The 24,703-nt window shown below is 37.1% G+C and overlaps 1 protein-coding gene across 1 annotated transcript in view; it reads left to right on the forward strand.

Moving 5' to 3' along the window:
* DROSHA (drosha ribonuclease III) overlaps positions 1 to 24,049 on the forward strand; it is a 71,923-nt gene extending 47,874 nt beyond the window's left edge. Inside the window, exons 21-32 of the mRNA XM_026842272.1 lie at positions 1,925 to 2,024; positions 4,722 to 4,824; positions 7,298 to 7,368; positions 8,453 to 8,497; positions 11,442 to 11,599; positions 12,450 to 12,555; positions 16,226 to 16,367; positions 17,322 to 17,404; positions 17,518 to 17,621; positions 19,654 to 19,746; positions 20,550 to 20,596; positions 23,600 to 24,049. Of these exons, the coding sequence (XP_026698073.1) occupies positions 1,925 to 2,024; positions 4,722 to 4,824; positions 7,298 to 7,368; positions 8,453 to 8,497; positions 11,442 to 11,599; positions 12,450 to 12,555; positions 16,226 to 16,367; positions 17,322 to 17,404; positions 17,518 to 17,621; positions 19,654 to 19,746; positions 20,550 to 20,596; positions 23,600 to 23,730 (1,183 nt within the window). The 3' untranslated portion in view covers positions 23,731 to 24,049. The remainder of the gene's footprint in view (positions 1 to 1,924; positions 2,025 to 4,721; positions 4,825 to 7,297; positions 7,369 to 8,452; positions 8,498 to 11,441; positions 11,600 to 12,449; positions 12,556 to 16,225; positions 16,368 to 17,321; positions 17,405 to 17,517; positions 17,622 to 19,653; positions 19,747 to 20,549; positions 20,597 to 23,599) is intronic.
* The last annotated feature ends 654 nt before the right edge of the window (positions 24,050 to 24,703 follow it).

Raw genomic sequence — 24,703 nt, forward strand, 5'->3', positions numbered from 1 at the left:
GTTCTTCAGCAGTCCTCACCTTTGTATGTTATTGTCATACTGTTTGGCGTATTAAGCTTTTCAGTGTATACTTTATGACTGTGCATGTTTGCAGTCCTGCACATCTGAACACAGCTTTCTTGAAAATTCCTTCAGTGCTGATGATATGAGGAAGATTACAAAGTGGAAAAGCTAGAGTTTTTGTTTCATGGAGTGCATTTTAAGTTGATTTGGGTTAGAGATTATTCACCTACAGACAAGTTGAACTTTCTACCCTTTTTTTAAAGGAAAAATATTTTTCTTAGCATGCCATTTTGTTTACATGGGTTCTTTTTCACTAGTTGTAAGTGAAAAGCATTTATTGGTAATATGGTTACTGTTCTTATATTTCCAGTTTTTGGGGCTGTAGGTTCTGTTATCTCTGTAAATAAAATGGTTGAGCACAAATGTAATTCAGTAGTAAGGAAAACTCATGGTTCATTAAAAATTGTTTCAGTTTTGGTCTGAGTATTCTCAACTCAGTGAACAATACATGGGTGTTATCATTTACCTCCATTGGCCTCTTACCTGAATATTAGAGGCAGGTAGTTTGCATAAAATAAAGATTATAATCAATTTTCATCTGGTTTGCTTTGTTTTTAATAGGGGAGTAGTCTTGTTTACTGTAAAGCTTCTCTTTGAGCAAGCTTGTTATATGAATAACAAAACTGCCCTTTTATCTCTACTAGCCTCTACTAGCCATTAGATACTCGGTATTAAAAGCTATTAGTCTATAAAGGTCTCCACTGCCCTTAAAACCCATGGCCTTTTCTCTTATACAACAATACAGGCTGATAAGATGGAAGACTTGCTGATTAAAATGTCTTGCATTTTTCATTGTCATTGTTCATCAACCATCAGTTGACTTTCCGAGCTAACTTTTGTCTCGATTGAGGAAAAAACCTGAATTACATTTCTGTTCAATAGAGCATGTAAGCACCTATTTAAGTCTGAATTTTTTTTCTAACTCTCTTGACTTCAGGTCTCTGCTTTTGTGAATCATGATGCTTGATTAGATTGCCTCTTAAGTTTTATCGCAATTTTTGTCCTTAAATAATCTTTCATCCATCTGCACTTTTCTCCCTGGGTACTGAGTTAATAAAATGTTTTAATAATTAGTGCCATCCACTGCCTTATTTGTGGAATGTTAAAAACCCTCTGTATTAAACTTTTTCTGACATGAATTAGATAGTCATATATGAAGATATTCAGAATCCTTTATCCATTGCTCACATCTTGGTTGGACCACTGAACTGCTTTTTTTTGTTTGTTTTTCTGTTTAATGAGGTATCTTACTTGCGTGATGACAAATATCATTAAAGGCAGTTGAAAGCCTGTGATTTTTACTGATTTTTTTTATTATTATTATTTCTGTGGTATTAATGAATTCACACATTTGATAAATACAGGTTGTTGACTTCTGGTCTTTGGCCCCATTAGCATCTGTTAAAGTACTGTAAGAAAATTGTAAAACAAGTATCCTGAGTGATGGTCCATCCTGAATTAGTATCTAAAAGCACTGCGTACCTGCAGCCTGGAGTTTCTCAAGGCTGACAGTTCCCTTGTGCTTTATTTCTCAGTGTCCTCTAGGTGTCAACCTTGCTGAACCCACTGCTGCTGGTGGATAGAAATCTTCAGATGAGGGACCTGCATTTTTTGCAGGGATTTAGAGATTATGTGCTGCCCAGTAGAGAAAAAGCACTCTTATTCCCTGCTGCCAGTGTGGATCAGTCAAATATTAGTGAGCATTTTTTCAATGTTTGTTTCTTTACCTTACTTCAAGCTGAGTGGCCACCTTGGGAAGGGACCTGTGTTACCCCTAGGATCTGAGGGAAAGGCACGGTTCCCTAATGGTTCATCTTTAACCAAACACTGACAGCATCTGATTTGCTTTTTGTTTTGCCAGTGTCCACTTGTACTACCTGTTTCCTACTCTGGAGGAAGGCGGTTTAGCTACATACCGCACTGCCATCGTACAGAACCAACACCTGGCCATGTTGGCTAAGGTACAGTTTTATATATCTTTGTATTTGACACCCATAGCTAGCATACTATCAGTGCATGGATTGCTTCTTGAGGGATCTGTCCACTTTGAACATCAGTGTCTTTACTGTGTTTTATGTACAAGATTTGGGGTACAGTAAGTCTTCAGTTTGAAAGTAGATTTTAAAGATTAAATAGGATTTAGTGTTCTCTCCATAGCGTGTTTTTAAAAGAAGTAATTTTTGCAGTTTTTAGGATGCTTATGTGGAAGGAGTGTCTATATTTACCTTTAAATTGCAGATGTAATGAAGCGGATAGTAAAAATTTAGTGAAGAAAAATAAACAAACCAGATGCTTATAAAAGGACTTCCTGATAGAATATGGCAGCAGGTGGTAGAGAAAGTGTCTGTGTGGGAAATAATTTTGTCTGCTTTGTAACCTATGAAGTCATTCACCGTGAACTGTGTAAGAGTAATATGTCGAAAAGGCTTTTGGTGAAAAGTTGCATTATCTCACTGGAAAAATTGAGATGCCTCTAAATTTTACGTCATTTAATTCTGTGAATGGCATAGATTTTTTACATTTCTGCATGATACTAGGGGGCAGGAATATGATATTGAATTTTAATATGATATTCATACTTTATTTTGTTAGTGTGTTTTTAAAAAACAGTCTGAGATTTACTGACATAATGTATTAAATGTATTCACACGTGCGTGCGCACATGTCCACCGTGCGCCGCTGATGGTTTTCAAGTGCTCTTTTAATTTTGTCTGTTCATATACAGTAATTTAAACAAACATATCAGTCTTGGGATTTTGGCAAAACTGCATTATTTCTTAACATGTCATCTTTTTGCTCAGTTCTCAGGAGAGGCATAGGGTGGGGAGTGAACACAAGCATTTTTCTCTAAAGCTTTCTTTAATGATTTAGATAAGCATAAATTGCTTTAAATGTTTCAAATCAGGGTTTTATTTACAAATATGGTATTGAACTGTCTGATATTTGAATTACTATTTTAAAACCTACATTGGGAAAGCTCATATATTCTTAAAGTCTGTTCACAGCCTTTATCATTGTACATGTAAAATTTTGGAAAAATTTTTATTGCAATATTTTAAAACTGTATTTATCTTAGATGCAATTGTAAATATTAGGTATCTGTACATTCCTGATTTCCCACCTTACCCTTTTTTCCTCTCATATATCTTATATGATGTTCCTGGTTTCATCCCCTTTAATTATCCCCTGCAGTGTCATGTTGCATTCAGTTTACTTACTCAGTATAACTCTCAGCTTCTCAATTGCCTGTGGAATGCTGCTTTACTCAGGATCAAATAATAAATTTCTGTAATTCCTAAGGGACATGGTAGCATAAATTTTAAAAATAGTCTGAAATATGTTCTGATCAAAAAATGAGAAGCAAAACACATGCAAAAACAGCTAAATGAAAGCTCCAAAAATTGAGATAATACATTGGAAGGAGGGGAGACACACCAACACGCAAACACCACCTGTTAAAATGAACAAATGACAATAATCTGTAAGAAGTTTAAATTCGATATAATACAATTCATGTTTCACTTTTATGTTAACACTAACAAGCATTCCCTACACTTTATAAAATGCTATGGAACATCGTAAGGGGTAATTCCCTGTATTCCGGAGCAGTGAATACGCTCTCATTCATTGAAAATGGAAGACTCTTCTTTTTGAATTGAAACGTGTCTAAACCATGCGCCTCAAACACTTAGCCTTCACTTTTAGCTCTTAAATATACTCCAGGAGGATTAAGTTGAAAGTTAATAAGAAATTACTCAGTAGAAACTTACACCCAGTTGGGAAGAACCTGTTCTCATACAAACTTTGCAAGATACATAAAGCTCTTCTTTAAAAATCTCAGTAATGGTTTTGTGTCAAAAAAGATGAATATGTAAAGAGAATCTAGTTGGTCTTGCCAGCATTTCTATAGCAGAATTATCACATATTATATAAGATACCTGACTCACTACCTGAGATTCTGACTGGCAAGCAGAACTGCAGTTTAGACAACAGGTGAATGTTAATGATGCACATTTGAAAGAAAGAAGAAAGCTAGGTGGCACTGTCGATTAAGTATTAGTCTTCTGCTTGCAGTGCCCAGAGGCTTTTGTTGCTGCCACCTGTTGATACTCTTAGAGGTAAAAGCCAGATGTTCAATGGATTGTGTCTACCAGAGTTGCTGTTCCTCACTGTTCTACTTCGTCGTCTTCTTGCAGGCGAAATCTTTTCCCTCAGTGTTAATTCCCCCTTCCTGCCTTTGAATGTCCCTTTGCCATTTCTGAAGGCAAATCACACAAGAGTAAACTACCAGCAAGAAACACAACACATTGCACCAACCAGCTGATATCAGGCTATTTTTCTGTCACACCTTCAGCCCTCCTCTTGAACTCATTTCTAAATCTCACTAGTAACATGTTTTGATCTGTCTTCCGTTAACAGTTTCATTTGATAATTCCTATCTTTCCCATGGTATCACACTGCAGTTGCTTGCCACTGGTAAACAATACAAAGTCTTCTAATTTTAACCTATGTCTGAACTGAAACTGTGGAGAAAAGCTTTAAAATTCCCTCAAACCCAGTTGCTGCATAATAATAGTGTAATTGAACTCTAGTGACTAGAATTAATACTCTTGTACTTCTAAAGCCATGGTTTTAACTCTTTTCCACATCTTCTGCAGAAGCTGGAACTAGATCGATTTATGCTTTACGCTCATGGTCCAGACCTTTGCAGGGAATCGGATCTCCGTCATGCTATGGCAAACTGCTTTGAAGCCCTAATAGGTAAAGATGTGTATTTGTGTGTGCAGACGGTTACATTTTAATATGTCTACGTGCCATGTTGACTGTGATGGAGGAGACATGGGTCTGTGCTGAGTAGTGTTAGTAAGGGTAGGTGATAGTAAAGCTTCTTAAACCTTCTTCATCTGTTCCCATCTCCTGCACATACACCATGTGTATAATATGAGTGTGCAGTATTACAGGTAAAATCTCATCTTTCATATCCTGCCTCCCACACACTGAAGATTCACCCATTTCATACTGTTGTGGCACAGTACTTCTGTCTGTCAACACAGAACTCCACCTCTCATGTGCCAACATGGCCTGCCATCTGCAGTCATCTAAGGGGAGTAGTTCAGTCACCATGGCCTGGCAGGAAAAATGCAGGTTCGCTGTTTCCAGTACTACTTGCACAGACCTGCAGGATGTGGAGTTGCACTTCAGCCCTGAATTTTAAACTCTGCAGCTTGCTTTCTGAATGCACTAGGCATGCCCAACCAAGTCATCAATCCACTTCCTCTGTGCTCTGCTAACTTCTGTGAATTAAACGTGACATTTGCCACGTAAATATTTTTAGATCTTTGCATTTTCCTTTCAAATAGAAATCATGGCAATATGCTGTCGCTGGTGCAATAAAGCTCCCAGAACCCTCTAGCTGAGGATGAGGGGGAGTTGTGTCAAATTTGCTTATGGCACCAAAATGCTGATTAGTGACTGGCTGTGCAAGTTGATAAATATGTGTTGGAGAAATCAGGACTGCCTAACCACAGTTACCAAATAATCAAGCAGTAAGGCAGAAATCTGATCCATTATATCCACACAAGATCTATTTTAAATAGCATATTTTTATAAAACTTTACTTGTTTGAATACACAGAACAAGCTAAATCTCACTGATTTGGCTTCATATTCATCCAAATGTACTGTACATGATACTAGCTATGGGAATGGTTTAGCTGTGATCCAGGTCTTTACATACTACACAAGCTCCTAAAGCATTTTGTCCAGCTTTGAAAAATAGATTGTTGTTGACTTAGATGTCAGCAGTTCTGTGCTTTCTGCCTCCAGCCAAATTGCATTTCATCTTATCAAGAAATAAGTTTTCTTTTTAACTCTGTTTTGCTTTCCATGAGTGCTTTGATCTTTAATTTAAAAATAAAAAAACAAACAGAAAAGGAACACTAGATATGTATCTGTGGCTTTGTTCATATGCTTCAGCTTGTCTAAGATGTAATGAAGAGGACTATTTGACAAGCATTGAGTTTTGCTAAGAGAGACGCTTGCTGTTTAACCTCCAATACAAAGTTGTTCACAAAGTTAATTGAGCAATAAAATTTTGTCAGGGCCGTAGCTAAAATCTGGGAGCTAGTTAAGGGACTGTAAAAGTATATGTGGTGTTTGCAGCTCTTACTTGAGAACCTTTGTAAAAGTCTAGTGCTTCTTTCCTGTGATGAAAATAATAACCAAAAGTATAAGCAGGCTGCCTAGGACCTGTTTGATATTCTGTGCTCATAATATGCCTCAGATAGTCATATAAACCCCCAAACTGTTCTCCAAAGAGTCCCAAGAAAGTAGTTGATCTAGTGAGGAATTAAAAGGAAAGAGGCAGGTAAAGACACAGCAAGGCATACCATGTTCTCCCTGTATATGGGATCATCAGCTCTCTTTCTCTGAGTTCTTCATGTAGCTTTTTATTCCCTTTGCTTTTATACAGATGTGTTTACAAGGGCTAATTTGAGGTTTGCAGAAGCCCTCCTGTAAAGAGTATCAAAGAGCAAAGTGTTGATACTGAATTTGTAAAGTGCCTGTGCAGATACAGAGTGTATATGATACACACAAAAAATACGATATGCTAGCACAAGTTTTGCAGAGCTTGTTACTAAGGGGCATGTGGAGAGCTAGTGAGGGTTGTATATGCAGTTTAAAAAAAAAAAAACCAACCTACCATAATCTCCAGAAATTCAGAGATGCAAAGGTGCAGTTTCCAGTTCAGACAATATATTATTGTGATACTGGGGAGATGCTGATGTTTGGAATAGTCCCGACACATCATTTATATGCACAATATAATGGAGTTGAAAGTACAGAATAAGTGAAAATTATTTGCTAGCTACTGAAATGTATTTCATGTCTTTCACTATCTACATATATGGTATAGTTAGCTGATTACTGGAAACTACTTTTAGAAATAGCTTGCTTCTAGCCTAATTTGTTTAAACTTTTCTCTTTGGATGTATCATTTTCTACCACTGATTCAACTATTTCAGGTCTTTTCTGTGCATTTTATGACCACTGATTTATGTTAGTGTTTAATATGCTTTAAATTTCTCAAAAAGTTAGGTATTACTACAGAAAGCATGCTTTTAAAAAATAAATATAATGGAGATGAAGGCAGAGATCTTTGACTTTCTTGTGCTTAGCAATTTTTTAAGTACTAATGCATTATTGACCTTTGACATATTGGTCCCCTCATGCAGGAGCCGTTTATCTAGAGGGGAGCCTAGAAGAAGCAAAGCAATTGTTTGGACGTTTACTCTTCAATGACAAGGTATTTATGTTTTTATATGATTTGATTTCCATTTTAAAAATAACTGAAGACATGCTTTCTTGTCCATTGTTTTACTTGAGAATCACAAATGAACAGGAATACACCTTTTGTACTTAGTTCCAGGAAACTGAGTGTAGCATGGAGTATTTAGGACAGCAGGCTGCACTGGTTCAGGCAAAAATATTACAGTGTTTCCTCAGGTGTGCTGTTTGTTGGTTTCCTTAGGTAGGGAATGGTAAGTGGTGCAGGAAACCTGCAGACTTCCATTCAAAGTGCTGCTCTAACAGCAGAGATGTGTGCTGCTCATCCAAGCAGCATGCTTTAAAGAAATGATGCACATGTAAAGTGACTGTTCCTGTTTCATCAGTTAAATCATCCCACCCACTAAAAGTTTTAAACATATATTTGAAAAAAATACAGGGGATTTCATCCAGCATTTACACAGTTGCATAATTAAAGTCTGATCCAGTCTTGCATACTGTATCTTAGACCACTGTTAGTTGGAACTTATCCCATCTAACGACTAAGGAAGGTAACCAGCACGCACTGCTGGGACAATCCATGTGGCCGTGGTGAGGTGATGAATTATACAGTATTTTCTTTCTTCAAAGTCTCTGAGTCTGTGAAATGACAAAGCTTATTAGAAATAAAGTTATTTTGAAACCTATTATTACTCGGTGTTTATATACTGCTCAGTGCCTGTAGTGAAGGAAGCCTGTATGAAACAAAAAAGATGGGGTTTTTTTGGTTTTTTTTTTAGTCCTTGCCTTTGGTGAAGTCAAACTTGCTACTGAGGAGCACTTGCAAATAAATTTAGCCCTGAGGGTTAAACAAATCTTTTTCTTCCTTTAACCACTTTTTATTTGGTTCAAGGATTTTTCCACCTCTTTGACACTAGCTAATTGGGAAAACTACAGGCAAATACATGATTTTAAAAATTAGTTTGCCAGCACTATTGAATTTGCAATAAGCAGAGTCAGCATCTGAAATAGTTCAGTATTTCAAGTAATGACATTTTATTTAGTACTGTGGAATTTGTTAAATGACTCCCTTGAGCATTAAAGGCATCTCTCAATGTTTGCAGGACCTGCGGGATGTATGGCTTAATTATCCACTACACCCACTCCAAGTAAGTGTATCCCTTTCTGTAATAAATTTCATAGCTCTGTTTTATTTTCAGGGGTGCTTTTCCATCTGTTTCCATTGTAATGACATCTCAGAAATGGTGCTAAAGAGTAGCCAAAGGAGTGTATATATTTGCCTTTGTGTATGGTTTTGGGGTGGCGTTTTTTTTATAAATGATGAGTCTCTGCCTCGGTGAGATTTAATCATTCACCTTTCTTTGTCTCATGTTTGATATATAACTGTGCTTAAATGATAAATCTAGTGAGAGGTAACATTTTGGTGGCTTCTTGTTCATCTTCTCAAAGTTGGTTGAAAAAGGGTACAAAACCAATCTATGTACATATTTTGTTAACCTGAAATTAAGACTGAAACCTTAATAGTAGGATGGCACATGAGTTGAATGGAATAAAAGTGTATTCTAGTGTTTGGGGGGTTTTTGGGCGAGGGTGTGTGCAATGATAGTATGGTTGTTTTGGTGATTCCAGTATCTTTAATACCAAGTAAACACTGAAATTATGAGGGTGTCTGAAGGCTAATTTATTTTCCATGTATTGAAGGATACAAGTTCACATTTTTTTAGTTTGCAAGGCTGAGAGCTAGGAGAATAGTTTCCCAGTTCTTGTTCCCTGTCTGAATTCTGAGAGACCTAGAGCATGTCACAGCCTCTCTGCACTGTTATTCCTTGTCTTCTCAGCAAATATGGTAGCATTTTCCAAGTGTGCAGGGGTGCTGCAAGAATAGCTGTATTCAAATTTTTATCCAGTTGGTTAGTAAGGTTTTCAGGGTCATATGAACATCTGAGAGATTTCTTTTGTCCAGTCAAATGTTTGATGTTTTGTATAGTCAGTTTGTCTCCTTTGAAACTTTTTATGAGTGCAGCCTTCCAGCAGAAGGTCACTTTGAGGCCTCCATCTGAAATGTCTTATATATTTATACGGATTTTGCAATGGATACATAGACAAAATCTTCAGCAACGAAACAGTTCACATGTAGTGTTTTTACTACCAACTCCTTGTGAATGTAAATAGAAGAAGAGTCTTAATGGGAAGATAAACTTTCGAGATTCAGCACCAGCTATCCTGCATGGTGGCACAAGCTCTCAAGAAAATTCTTACTCTTACTTTTCTCTTACTTTATTTTAACCTTTTTATCTCTGCCTTCACAAGGAAGGCTTGAACTCTGCATAGGGATTGGAGACAGTCAGTGTATGCAGCTTAAAATTTCTTTCTACAACCTTGTGTGATGAAAATGTATTTTCTTCCATGTCCCAGAAGCCATACTAGCTCTCAGCTTGCCAGTAGGGGAAACACAGGCTACTCAGGTTGGCCTTTAGGCACAGACAGCAAGCCTGAAAAATAGCATTTTAAAAATTATTAAAAGTCACTGTAACAATATGAAAAATGAGTTGCCAATTAAAAAAAAAACCCTGGTTAAGATATAGAGAACTGAAAGCCTGTAACCCTGTTATTTGGCACTAATCAAGTTGGTAGAAATAGTGATGGGAAAAATAATTAGTGGTCACCTATATAAGTGTGGTCTCTTTAGAAAGAGTCTAACATGTAAAGACAAGTCCTGCCTCACAAATGAATAGGAGATTTTAGAGGAGACAAAATAGTACGTGATGATGCAGATGATGCTGTCTGCTGGGTTTCCTAAGAGGATGTTGGAAAGGCACTCAAGGTTTTTAAAAATGTGTTTTAAAAAAGAAAGGAATGAAAAAAGAGCAACCCCAGTTGATGGCTGAAACATAAGAAATAGAGAACAGGAGTGAAATGACCACATCTTACAAGGGATGGAGATCCCTGGCAGATTTCCCTAGGGATCTTTGCAAAGGTGTAGGCTGTTCATATCAACAGCTTAGGGAGAAGGATGAGCAGTGAGGTGGCAGTTGTTTGACAACACCAAATTATTCAGGGTAGCAGGAATAACAGCAGGCTGAAAAATTGCAGTCTGGTTGCAGGAATGCAAGAGTGACTAACTGTGGAGTAAAAAAGCAGATGAAATTCCGTATCAGTAAGCATAAAGGACTGTGCATGAGGAAGGAAAAAGCAGTCTCAGCTTCACATGCAACTGAACTATAAACTGACCATTATCACCCAAGTATGAGATTTTGGTGCTGGAATATGTAGTTCAATTAAAATTTCAGATGAAAGCTCAGTAGTGTTTAAGGAAAAAGACAAATTGGATATAATTAATTAATAGAAAAGGGACAGTCAACAAACAAAAAAAGATCTTAATGCCACTTTAAAAAACTGTGGCTATTCTTACTTTTCCTTTAGGCATCCTCATCTGGATGATTGATCCTCTAAGGCATTGCTCTAAGAGATGCCCAGAGTGCCTGGAGGAAATGCTTAAGTCATATCCCAGCTCCAGAAAGCCATTTAACAGTGTCACCACATCAGGGACATCAGACAAGAAACTGATAAGAAAAGATACTGACCCAAAGTGATAATTTTAATTGTTGTGTGCTGTCGTGCCCTTTTGAATTTCATATACTAAGTATTTATTCTTGATTTTTGATACTGATGGAAAGTGGGAGAAATAGATTTGGGTTTGTCTCATCTTGACATGCTGTCAGTCTGCCAGCCCTATTCTAATAATTTTTCAATCTGTTTCTCAGTTGCAAACAATCTGATACTAGAAAACTCAAGACAGGTACAATTGTACATGTTCTGTCAAACTAAGTAGCCCATGCTAACCACATTAAGAGACAAGACCTCATAAGCAATGTGTTATAAATGCCTCAACTATTAAAAAAGCATACATCAGAACTCATGTCTTTGAGTGGTAGTTATCCAAGACAAAAACCCACAAGAAACTCAGTTTTCTCAGTTCAGCTGTCTACGATATGACTTGTTCACTGTATTCTTTGCCCTTGGTTTACAGAAAGCTGCTTCTTCTCTGAAAAGTTCTGAAACAGTGTTAATTGCACTTTATTTTATTTACAGCTGCAGGAGTCTAATACTGACAGGCAACTCATTGAGACCTCTCCAGTTCTTCAGAAGCTTACAGAGTTTGAGGAGGCAATTGGAGTCATCTTTACTCATGTTCGGCTTCTAGCACGTGCTTTTACTCTGAGGACAGTAGGCTTTAACCATCTGACTCTGTGAGTACACAGCAAGAATCCTCATGTAGCTCTGTTGGTCCTTCTGGTAGTATCCCAGATTGCTTTATTTGTAAATAAACTCTAGATGTCATATCTGGTCTCCAGAAGAGACTAGACCAGCTATGTTCACAAGCCTGCCTGGCTCCATATACCATCTCTGACGGTAGTGGATACGTTGTGAAAAGCTATAGAAGCAGTCAGAGAGTTATCGTGGTATTTCTTCTGAACTTTCTACATTATTGATATTTGCACATCACTCCTGAGTCAGTAGCAAAACATACTTGGAGGCACGTTTGTGCAGAGGAAAGAAGTGAAATCATACTCTTCGGTCCAAATGCAGCCCTTGTGTTCTGCGGTGTGTAGAGCTGCCAGGATCTGGTTTAGAGCAAACAATAGAGCCATACCAGTGGTTACCCAGTATAGGATCTTGCATGAGTTTAAACTCTGATCCTTTTATTTTTTGTGAATGGACATACTTTTTTCTCTGTTGAAGCTGTTGTATTCATTAGTTGACTTTCTCACAGGAAGTTGCAAGTAGAGACCTTAACCCATTAAAAACTTGATGTCAACTGCTCTTCTCCTTCAATTAGTCCCAGATCTGTGATCTAATAATTGTGTTTATATGTAGCTACCCTGATTTGCTTTCTCCCTGAAAGTTGGTGTTACAACAGTAATGAACTGTGTTCTCATCTCACCTGGTTAACACTCGAATATTGTCTTAAATGTGTTCAGAAATGAGTGAAGCTCACTTTCAGATCACTCTTTATTTTAATTTGTCTTTGCATGCTGGTTTTGTTTTTTCCTTAAAGAGTGGTTATTGATTTTGCTGCATTGATGTCTGATTTTTCAGAGGCCATAACCAGAGGATGGAATTCCTGGGTGACTCCATAATGCAGTTGGTAGCCACAGAGTATTTATTCATACATTTCCCCGATCATCATGAAGGGCACTTAACGGTGAGACTGCCATCAATCATGCTTTCTGAAAGAGCAAGAATGAGGCAGAGGCTGAAATTATGGGAATAGCTAGTGAATTATTCTGGATTTGATTAATAAAAGAAGCCTCAGCAACCACTGCTCTTAATAAGGCTTTGTTAATTTTAAGTCATGAGCACTGCAATGAATAGGAAGAGGAGATTTATGAGCCCAGTGCAATAATTTTTGTTACGTCCGTGAAATGGATTGCTAATTTTAAGGATGTCAGTGATGAAATTGGGAGATAAGACTAGTTCTTGTTTAAAGATGGGTGTCTTAAACCATTTATTTAAGTAGGCACATCACATGACTTTTATTTATTCATGACTTCTAGTCTATTGAACCTGCAATCAGGCAGGATTATGTTTCCTGGTAAGAAGTTTTTGCAATCTATTTTAGTCTGGTTTTCCTGTCTTTAATCTGGAGCTCCTGTGGTAGCTTTTGAATTTAATTTTACTATTGTTATAGTCATCTGTTGTTGATTATTGTAGCCTTTCAGCCTCTCTTATGTGGGCTCTGAACAACCCAGTTTGTGGATCTTTCAGCAATTTACGGTACTTTAAACATAGGGTGGTAGCATATGTAAGTTTTCCCCTGATTGATTAATTTAGTACTGCAGCTAGACAGCTGTGTCTTTGTGAGAAAGAAATTTTCATAGGCTTACTAAATTTTTCTTGGTTTTCAAGTCTTGACTAGAATTAAGAAGCGATAGATGTATCAGGAAGATGAGTCGAGTCTTCTGGTTAAAATCAGGAAGTAACACGGTAGGTTTGTTTAGCAGCTTGTCAAATCAATAAAGGGATGGTGATGCTAAGTCTCTAGCAGGCAGTGTGTTTTCAAGAATATGCTTCTTGTGTCTTTTGGGCTAAAGCTGTTTTTGAGAAAAAAAGTATATGCTCTGACTAAAAGTAATTTTAATCTTTCTTCTCCAGTTCTTAAGTTTCATTTACAATTGTATAGATTCTTCCACACCATTCGGGAGATAAAGTAGATGAAGGCTGAACTTCTGAGGTAAAAGCTAGAAGGGGAAGAACCTTGTCATATTAATTCTTCAGAGAAACTAAAATATAAGGCAGAAATCCAAGAGTGGTGGGGTCTTTGTGCTTTGTATGTGGCTTTTAAGAATGTCAGGCATCAGTGTAGTTATAGTAAGATAAATCTTTCAAGAACTATTCAGCAGGAAGGATATAAAGTGTTGCTATTAATGGGTGTAAATACTCAGAACAATGATCAGAATATCTCCATGTTGCTTAATTTAATTAGTGAGTTGGCAGGTAGAGCAAGTTGCACCATCCAAGCACAAAGATAGAGTGGAATGAATGCTGAAAACACATTAATATGAGAAGGAAAACTAGGCAATGCCTAGAATAAAATTGCAACTCTGGGGATGTGCATGCAACGAAAAAGAAAATTGTCTTAGAATGTTTTTAAATTTGAGAACAAATGAACTGAGACTTGTGAGAAAGGAGACTGATGATGTGGAATCTGAAGAGAAATGGCACACACTGAACACTCTCTCCTGTTATCTGGGAACATACGTTGAACGTAATAACAGAACATCAGCTGAATGGTGTCTATAGTGTTGAGGACAATTTTGGTCAGGGATGGGAAGATATCATTTGACTGGCAATGCAGTGACTTCCCAGTGTGTGGTGATTACTTTTGGAGAGATGTCTGTAAATTAACTATATTTAAGAAAAAGAAGGCAGAACTTAGTTTTGTCTACATATTTTGAGATAGCCAAGTGATCTGCCAAAAAAGAGGATGAAATTTTGTTGACTGTTGGAAAATACAGCTTCTCCAGTACTGGCTTATGAGACAGTCACAGTTAGTAGTATGCTGTGTGAAGATGGAAGAAAAAAAAAAAATTGGTTTGTAGAGCATCCATCACATGTTACAGCATCTGCAATGATGCAGACTGTGTGTTGCTGGAGTGGAGACTAGCTCTGAAGAAGTTGCTGGGAAGGCACAGGTACTGTGTCTTCCTCGTATCATTAAGAAGAATCGAGTTTCTTGGTAGATCACACCTGCAGAGGAGGCAAATTCTAATACAGACCAAGTTTATAACTACAGTGCTAGATGTAACTAGTGCTTTTTTATTCTCCCATCTCTAATTCACTGTGTAGTGTATATGTTGCTCTTTGTTTTATGATTACTACTGCTATGATTATGGGCCCCATCAAAATAAATGTCTGCAAATACCATGGCACCATGGCGATAGAGATCCTTCTTCTCCAGTTATAAGAAACAGATTTTTGTCATGTGATAGTGCACTTCTATCTCATAGGTTGCGTATTGCATATTGTACTTAGGGGATTTTGTTGGAGAAAGTATTGTTAATTTATCTTAAGGACATAAAAGGGAAGCATTTTGGAAAGGAACAAGTAGAAGATCAGTGTAAGCAGAGGTTAGGGAGGCAAGTAATAATGCTATCTGCAGTCTGCCTAGTTTATGAAGATCAAGTTGTATCTGCTTCATACATCATTGCCAAACAAATTATGAACATACTGTTCTTTGTTTATCTGTTGTCAGAGATGAAGTATCAAGTGCAGCAAATAAATCTTGATTTTCATAAGCTCAGTTGACATGCTGGAGCCAGGTAGCATATAACTTGGATCTAATAAGCTGAGCAAATGTGATATGGAAGACAAAGAGAGAAAAAAATGTTTATGCAGTTTCTCAACTCTAGATTATATATAAACAGTGGAGAAGAGAGACATCCTTTCCCTTTCATTCCATCTCTGTAATATCCCTAACTTCTTAAATTAATGCTGTTTCATTTAAAGCAAAAAAGCAATCACACAGGAAAAAAGCTTACCTCAATCAGGGGTTCAGAAAACTGTATGAAACCTTAAACTTCCAAAATACTCCTTTAAGCTGTATGGGACTGTATCTTTGGCAGAGCTCTGTGTTCTAGGCAATCTGCCTAAAGACAGGGTTAAGCATTTCAGGGAACTCTGCTGGACAACCAGGTGTCCTGGACATTGTCATACATTGAAAATACTAGAGCCAGATCTTTGCCAGGGATGCACTGTCTTGGCTGTACTGCCTTCAGCAGAGCAAAAAGTACTTACAGGCTTTCTAGCTATGCATTTTCTTTTCTGGCCAAATGAATGGAGTGGCTTCCTCATCTGCTTGTTCTGAACCAGTAGACTGTCTTGCTTTAATGTGCATTTGTTTTAATTACTGCCTATTTATTTCTTATTTGGTGGACACTGGGGACTGTCCTATAAACAACAGAATATTGCATGTTTATACTTTTTGTGAAAAAATGTACATAGCTGTTTATTACTTAAACTAGAAAAATGCAGATTAGCTGAAAGAGTACAGGACTGTTGAAGAGATGGTATATGATTGCAAAGAAGCTCACAAACAAGCATTTTAAATGCAAGACATATCTTACTATCTAAATAATGTGTCCATAGAATAAATAAAATTTGCTGAGAAGAGTTGAAACAAGGAAAAATCACCAGCAGAAAGCGTGTGTCTGTGTGTTTGTGTAAATCATTCAGCTGTGCTGAAACAAAACATCAAACTGAGAGAAGCGAGAGGCTACAAGGATAAAAGTAACTTTTTCTCTCCAGCTCTCCCTACCTTTCACAGTTTGATGTTGATAATTGTTCCCATTGAGCAGAACTTCTTTCCATTGCAGTTGTTGAGAAGTTCTTTGGTGAACAACAGGACTCAGGCCAAGGTGGCAGAAGAGCTGGGTATGCAAGAATTTGCCATCACTAATGACAAGACGAAAAGACCCGTAGCTCTTCGAACTAAGACTTTGGCTGATCTCTTGGAATGTGAGTTAATTTGGTTATAACAGCTTAGTACTTATGCAACTTCTTTTTCCTCAGGGTTTATTTAAGAAATCCGTTAGAAATCCCCCAAATCACTATTAAAAATCTATGTTTAGGTTTTCAAATGAGTTAAGCCTATACCTCTGAAAGCCAGTTTTGAACACTAGCCTAGATTTTTCTGTATGAAAGCGTGAAGGAGGCATAATTGCAGATACAAAGTTGTAGGCTTAGAAATTGAGGGGTCGTGATGACCAGGTCAAAAGCATGTCTAGTGAGGTAAAGCTGGTAATCCAAGCTGAGCTGTTTAACAGCAGTTTCAATGTTTCCTTAATCTGTTCTTATCACTGTTGGAAGATAAAGTAGTTCCTTCAGCAGGTGATTATTTTTGTGGTTCATTTGACTGCAGTTTAAGATGTTTCAAAATGGTCATTTGACAAGAGGGAAAGCTACATGGAAATGAAATTATTTTTGGTCCATTTATGGAAGTTTGTGCTACTTTCTTTCCAAAGAAAGTGAAAACAGTGATAAATAATCTGCAAAGAAAGGTAATCTTGTATATATTGATATATTTTGTGAGCCATTCAGACCCCTTGGCTTTTGCCAAATCCTCTAAGCAAATGGAAATAGCACACAAACAGGAGCGATTTATATCTAAATTTTTTTATGGTACCCAGTAGTGATTTATTTGTAAGTATCCATGGTCTCCTGGTTAAAATGTGAGATTAGGAGCTGAGTGTACTTTCTAGCTCTTTAACGACTGAGTGGATTTGGGTAAATCACTTAATCTCTCGGTCAACTTTATTTTTTCCTGTGCATGCAGGATAATACCTTCATCAGATCACTGCTGTGAAACATAATTGAATATGGCTTTAGAGTACTCAGAGATACTTGTTTCTAAAAGTGCAAGCCATTAACATTCTTCTTGAATGAGTGACAGTACCTTTTTCTTTTCTCCAGCCTTTATTGCTGCCCTGTACATTGATAAAGATTTGGAATATGTTCACACTTTTATGAATGTATGCTTTTTTCCAAGGCTAAAGGTAAGATTAGTCAGGTTCCTACTTTCCTGGTACTATGTTTTAACACATTATTTCCTTTGGGAGTCTTACCATAATCTCTCAATCATAAAATCATCTTTGTGAACTTTTTACAGGAGTTTATTTTAAATCAAGATTGGAATGATCCTAAATCTCAGCTTCAACAGTGCTGCTTGACTCTCAGGACAGAAGGAAAAGAGCCAGACATTCCTCTTTACAAGTAAGAATGGGCATCTTTTATATAGAGGAAGATGTGATGAGTCACCCTCCATTTTTCCCATAGTTTGTTTTTACTGTAGTTATCTAATCCTTCCAGTCTCTTTTGGATGACGATGGAAAAAGTTGACCCAGTGTTTTCCAAGCTTTAGGTGTACTAATCTATTACAAGGAAGAAATAGTAAGCATTTTACCTCATACAGTTGCAAGGGAAAAATATAATTTTTATGTTCAAATGGAGTACTTCATTGGCATCTTTCTATATTTGTTTTTTTTTAATGTAAGTAATGGCAGTATTTTAAATGAAAGTAATGGAACAATGGCTGTTTGGGTATGAAGTCAAGATACTGCTGTTCTGTTTTCAGTAATAGTATCAAGTTTCTCTATACTCTACATTACTATGCAAACATAATAAATGCCTTGTGTTACATCCTGATTGTAGGCTCTGTTTCTAATCCACAGAGTCAGGCACTGAAGGGCAGCACAAGTTTTGGACATTTTTGCTGTGCAGTTCAGCCCACATATGTTCTCGTGTTTAGTGAGAGAAGAGCTCAGGGCAGTGAACCTCAGTTTGTACAGCTCAGTTAAATACCTGGAGGTGGATGGGATGAATCTCCCTTCTCTCTTTCAGTTGTAAAATAGTGTAATAGCTACTTAAAGGAGGCAATAATAAACTTAAGATTGTATATTGCATTCATATCCATTCAGTTAATGTAGGAAAGGGTGCAATGGTAGCTCCCAAAAGAAGAGATAAAGGCTCTGAAAGCTCAAGGCTTGTGTTGTTGGCATTATGATATCAAAAAGCTATGAAGAATCAAAGTTTGAGTGTATTTGTCACATTTGCTGAGCTAAAGTTTTCAATGAAATGTAGCAGTTCAGTTTTAGTGACAAACAGTCACTTTGGAAATATGATTGCTTAAACACTGAAACTGGTGCTCTACCAGTCTGACTACTTAGTGTCTTAGTGTCTGGAGAGCTCACAGCTTTGTCTTGAGTGAAGGAGATGAATACAATAAAACCAATTTCTGATTCTTGTAAAACCCACTGAGTATCAAGTACCAAATGTTTGTTTTGTTTTTCTGTGATGATAAATTGATTTTTATAGCACAGCTTAGAGCTAGTAATATGCTGTTATCTTCCTATTATCTTGCTAAATTTCCTTTCTTGGGGTTATCTGTTTCACTGCAGTCAGTACTATTGCTTTTATATTCAGGGTGGGTTTTATTTGCTCTTGTCACAGCACATGGAGACAGAGGACTATAGTTAGATGCTTTAAAAATTGATGTGAAATGGGTGCTCCTTCCAAAAAGAAACAAGGTAGTAGGCAGAACTTTAGCTGACAGTGGGGAGAGATTTGGGACAGCAGGAACAAACAGCAGAAGCAGCAATTCCTTACAAGTCTAGGGAATTATCTTTTTTCCCCTTTAGATGATTGCTGATGCATGTCCTCAACTTTAGCTCAAATGGGAAGTATGTTTTGTGACAAACTGTACCTTTTCAAAGCTGATGGAAAATTTCTTTGAACTGTGATAATTCAGTATGTAGATAGCTACCATGTCCAATATAAAACCCTTTTAAAACCTTGCTAACTGCACAACTCTCAAGGACTAAAATTTTAGTGCACACAATAATCATATTGATGTGATTATTTGCAATTGCATGGCTGTGCACAATTTATATGACTTCATTACAAGTGTTTTCACAGTGTTTAAGCACTTTGTGTTATAGTTTGCATTTTTGCTTATAGGTTAAAATTTTAATTTTCATATGGTGCTCCTGACTGAGCCTGGAGGAATAAATATAACCAATATAAACAAGGTGCAATAAAAAGAAGATATTTACATAAAACGCGCACCATACTGGTACTCTCTGAGTTAATGTGATTTATACAAGCACCTTTCAACCCTTGCTCTACGCTTTGCACTAAGTCTACTATATATATTGACCAGACTGAAAGCTTGGTGATGTATGTGACACAAACAGATTCTGGTTTTTCATACTTCCTGCTGGAATAAATCATATTTTTCTCATTTCAGGACTTTGCAGACAGTGGGACCGTCTCATGCCAGGACATACACAGTAGCTGTTTACTTTAAAGGAGAAAGAATAGGATGTGGTAAAGGCCCAAGGTATAGCAAAAAATTAATCACATGGTGTTAAAGTTTGAGTGTGGCAAATGACTGGCTGTGGAGATAGACGAGTGTATGGTTGGCCTTAGAGAAGGAAAGCTATAGAGCCTTCTTTAAGCTGCTCTTGAGTTTCTGCCTCAGGAATACCCGAAGGGTTCAATGTCTGTATAGTTTTGAGTCTTAAGGTTTTTTTGTAAACTTGCCTACAAGGTGGCTAGCAGTGCTAACCAATTTATGGCACTCAGACTAGAAAATGCAGAACAGCTTCCAGGAAACAGTGACTTTATCTTTGGCTTTGCTACTGGATTATTGTCCAATTTAAGATGGCAAGTTGAGGGTGCAAGGCTCTCAGATTTTTTTTTGATGTTATTACTTCTAGGAGTTTTAGAATGTTTTTTAAAGTTGCAAAGACTTTCAACCATGAACCCCAAAGACCTCATCATATTTTCACCTACCAAATCTGGTGGTGGTTATAAAAATATCATTGGTTTTATAGCGTTCACACCTGTGATTTTGTTCCTTTTTTCCTCTCAAGTAAAAGCAAATGCTTCAGTGAAGAATGGACTAGAATATTCTGTTAATGTTATTGATCCAAGTTTAAAAATACTTTACTAGAGCTGTAGTGCTATTGTTCACATATTTATGGAAAGGCTGATATATTATACACTCTGGGAATTACTAGCTACTGATTATCCAAAGAGTTTTATTACAAAAGAGTAGCTGGTGTTCCACTTCATCAGAAATTTTAGTTTATTCTGTACAATTTAAATCTCATGTAACAAGTTTTTGTTTGGCTTTCACAGTATTCAGCAAGCAGAAATGGGAGCTGCAATGGACGCACTTGAAAAATGTAAGATATTTGGGCAAAAAAGAAAATAATTTATAGTTTACATCCTTGGTCTTTAGAGAGCTGAGCTGCAGGTTTTGTGGGGGATAGTGTTTGAACAGAATGTATATGCTGAATGCTAGCAGCTTCTAAGCAGCAGGTTTTCCTTTTAGTACTTTCAAGACAATTTTGTAACAGGTGAAGTTAATATGATACCAACAGGTATTTTATAAAGGGAGTTGATCAGCTACAGAGGTTGCAACTTAGAGGGAACCTTGTGCAGTGAAGTCTCATTAAGATTTTCCATGCTTAAGTATGCAGTGGGATAAGACAGCTTAGTCTCTGACAGGTTGTCTGACTGGTTGTCTCATCCTCTAATTTAGGGCAGGAGGAAAATTACTTTTCAGTTGCCAGTTTATAAAATAATTTGATCTCAGATTATAGCAAACTAGGCTATAATCTAACAAGCAGATCATCAGCCAATGTAAGTCAATATTTATCTGTTAAGAACGCCTTATATCAGCTGAGGATCCAGTGATCTATATATGCGTGTCTCAAAATTATCCACAGGTTAGCCAGCATGGGAGCAGTTCTTCATTGCAATGGAGTCTCAGATATGAAAGGAATGAGTGTATGCTAACTTCTTATATGAAATAACTTGAGTCAGTTGAGTTAAAATGCTAGGTGTGGACGTACTGTAAGCAAATAGACTACAAGCATTTTGTGCAGCCCAAGCTCCCTGTTCCGAACATGGGGAGATACATTTTTTTTTTGTGTTTGATTCAAAGGAAAAACATGCAGTTTCCCCAGATGCCAGAGGTTTTTAATCTGTTATCTCTGCATCTGGAAATCCCAGGGTTAAAAAATTTTAGAGGACAATAAATCCATGTAATTCAGAATATTTTATATCCCCCTGCTAAGTGTATACTTCTCACCACCAGTAAATCTGACAAGTAGAAAAATGTAACTTCCTTTCTCCACTGAGTATCTACAAAACATTACTGAAGTTTTCTTCGAGGGTTTTTTCTTGTGACAGTATCATCACTCAGAGATCTGTGAGCTTCATCTCCTGTCTGTCCAAGGACTTCATAGCTCTTTTCTGACATACATATTTGTTTGAATACCACAGACCTCTAGAGGTCTCTACTCCAACCACCCCTCAAAACAGAGCCAACTCTCAAGTTAGGCATGTTTCTCAGTGCCTTGCCAGTCAAGTTTTGACTGTCTTTAGGGATGGAGGCTCAACAGCCCCTATGGGCACCTGTTTTATTATGTATATGTTTGTGGAGTTTTTTGTTGTTGTTGTTTTGGGTTTTTTTTTAAATGCGTAAGTAGTTAATGTCAAGTAAAAGTCATTTCCATGTACCTGTTATATATGAGATAGCCATGATGCATTTATTACATAAATTTCCTTCTCAACATCTTAAATGGATTATAAACAAACAGGTGGTTACCAAGCCAAGTTCTTCTGAGTTCTTAAAGAATCATGTTATAGGCGCAGTGCTGAAAATCTGATTTTCATGTTATGGTGCACATGAGCAACAAAATATCCCAGAACTCCATTAAACAAAGCACTAGTGTTTTTAAAAACAGCAACAATTTAAAAACAATTTTCTTTTGTTTAGATTGCCTTCTGGTTTTAACAAATACAACTTCGTATGCCTGAGTTGTAAATAACTGATGAATAAACTTTTTATTCCTGCATTATATAATAAAAGGCACAAATTTCTTAGAAAGTCATTCTGCTCTCCGCCACAAACTTCTGCAGGTTATGTGGCTTCTGCACCATGTTCTTTAGCTGAAGAAATCTGTACTGCTCGAGACCCAGAAATAGAAGGAAAACACTTGGTGCCAAGGGACTCCTCCCTGAGGAGCCTCAGATGAATTCTCTCAGTAGCCAATTAGAGAGAGCAGTCCTTTGCTGAGACATCTCCCAAATTTGTTTATGGCTTGAAAGGTCAGTGTAGTAACCTTTTGTGTTCATCTTGGCTACCGATAGGGAGCTGGTGCTGATCCCAGAGCTCTGTGTAATCTCAGCAGGATTTGCTGCCAGCTGCAGGCTGCCATGTGCTGTACCATCTCTTTGTTTGCTGACTGGCCTATGGGTGCAGGTCTCTGCAGCACAGAGACACAGATGAATGCCAGCACCCTGGTCATGCAGAAAACATAGTATTCTTCAGCTGTGCACTAAATTGAGAGCAGTTCTTATCAGTTATATAAGCTGGTTTTACAGCCTCAGTTCTAACTAGTGTACATACATACCAGCCAATGGACAAATATCTGAAATCAGAAGCATCTGTCCCCCTAGACATTTCTCCATTACCTCAGCCTTGTCTAGTCTATTTTAGCCAGTTTTCATTTATCCATGCCCTTAGACTACATTAAGGCTGTGTTCTGGTATATACCCAAGCACTAACTTTTTCAGGAACAGATTTTACTGCATTCCATTTTGCTACACTATTACTTTGCCATTAGGAACCCTGCCATACTGTGGGGCATCTACTGGATTCTGCATGGTCTAAAATAATAATAATAATGATAATATTAATAATTAAAACATCTGTACAATGCTTGGAACCAGAGACTCATACTATATGGAGTGAGAACAAGGCAAAAAACCCTGACAGTATTGACAGTAGTCTCACATGTGTTTTTCAGTATCGACCACCTGTTGCTAAGGGAACAGAATGTAAAATCCAGGTAATACCTGGCCATGTTGCTATACCAGCATTTTATATTTTATTTTTGTGAGTGTATTAGATTTAGTAGTGCTTTGTAGCAGGGGAAACAGATGTGGAAATTACAAAGAAATCAAAGTCTTAGGACACACAGCCCTGGTTTACTAGGGATTATTAGAAATAAATGAGTAAAAATGGCAATAACATTATTCCCCCCTACCTCTAATCTCATCAAACTTTTTGTTGTGTTTTGTTTTGGGAGTTTTTTTGTGGTTGTTTTTTTTTTTTTTTTTAAAAAAAAAAAAAAAAAAAAAAAAAAAAAAATGTAAAATATTTCTCCTTGCATCAGATAACTTCCCCCAGATGGCCCATCAGAAACGGTTCATTGAACGGAAGTACAGACAAGAGTTGAAAGAAATGAGGTGGGAAAGAGAGCATCAAGAGAGAGAGCCAGATGAGACTGAAGAAGCAAGGAAATAAAAGGAGGGCACAGAAGCGGTGGCTTATTTACTTACTTAGTAACTCATGGCTGTGCCCTGTGGAGACCTAACCTAGTTTCTTGCAGATGATGAATGAAGAGTGCCTGTTGATATCAAATAGAAAATAATCTTTTCTTTAAAAAGTTGTGTGTATGTATAATATTTCTTTATTTTGGTTTTCAGTGCAAAGCTTGTTTGGCTTTTTAATAAGATTTGTTTTTAAATCCTTTTATGTTTTACAGAAAGTTGTGGGATTATTTTTATTATTTTTACTGTCTTGTATGAAGTAATAAAGTATTAATTTCAAAAGTCTGTAGGAGGACCAAAGCTGTTTAACAATTGTCTCCTGTGTCCAAATGCTGTTTTGTCAGTGACCAGCAAAGTTATTGCGTGAACTCCACTGTGGAGGAGGAAAGTGTTATGAGAAAGTAATTCAGGAGAGCACTTAATCATGTACCTAACAAGTTTTACAGCTAAATGTGCTTCTTGACTGCTAAACCAGAGCCATAAACTTCAGGTCCTTTTACAGAAGCTGATACAGTAATTTAAGCAAAGGAGATACTCAGTTTTGTTTTAAACAGTGGATTCCACATCTGAAATGTGACACAGGTGTGTGTGGAAGGTTGGGGGGTTTTTGTCTTTAAATCAGTATTATAAAACTCTAAGAAAAAGAAAAGATAGTTAATTATGAAGCAAGAGAATGACAGTTCTTTTCATAGAGAATGTACTGACTTTACATTTACAAATTTAGTGCATTCTCAACTTCTTGCTCTATCGAACCGATGTCTACTCTAATGGGTTTCTTTGTCCAGAAGGTACCAATGTGACCATAATAATCAAGTGGTGTTTTAGAAACTCCATACAGGTGCTGTTCCAGATAGGTTCATTGAAAACTGTTTGTATACAAAGGAGGACAGAATTTGTCCCCAAGGTGTAATTCAAAGGTGGCACACAGTTTTATAATAAGTCACCCA

Source organism: Athene cunicularia (genome assembly GCF_003259725.1).
Source record: "Athene cunicularia isolate RWA chromosome 2 unlocalized genomic scaffold, athCun1 chr2_part1, whole genome shotgun sequence".
NCBI lineage: Eukaryota > Metazoa > Chordata > Aves > Strigiformes > Strigidae > Athene > Athene cunicularia.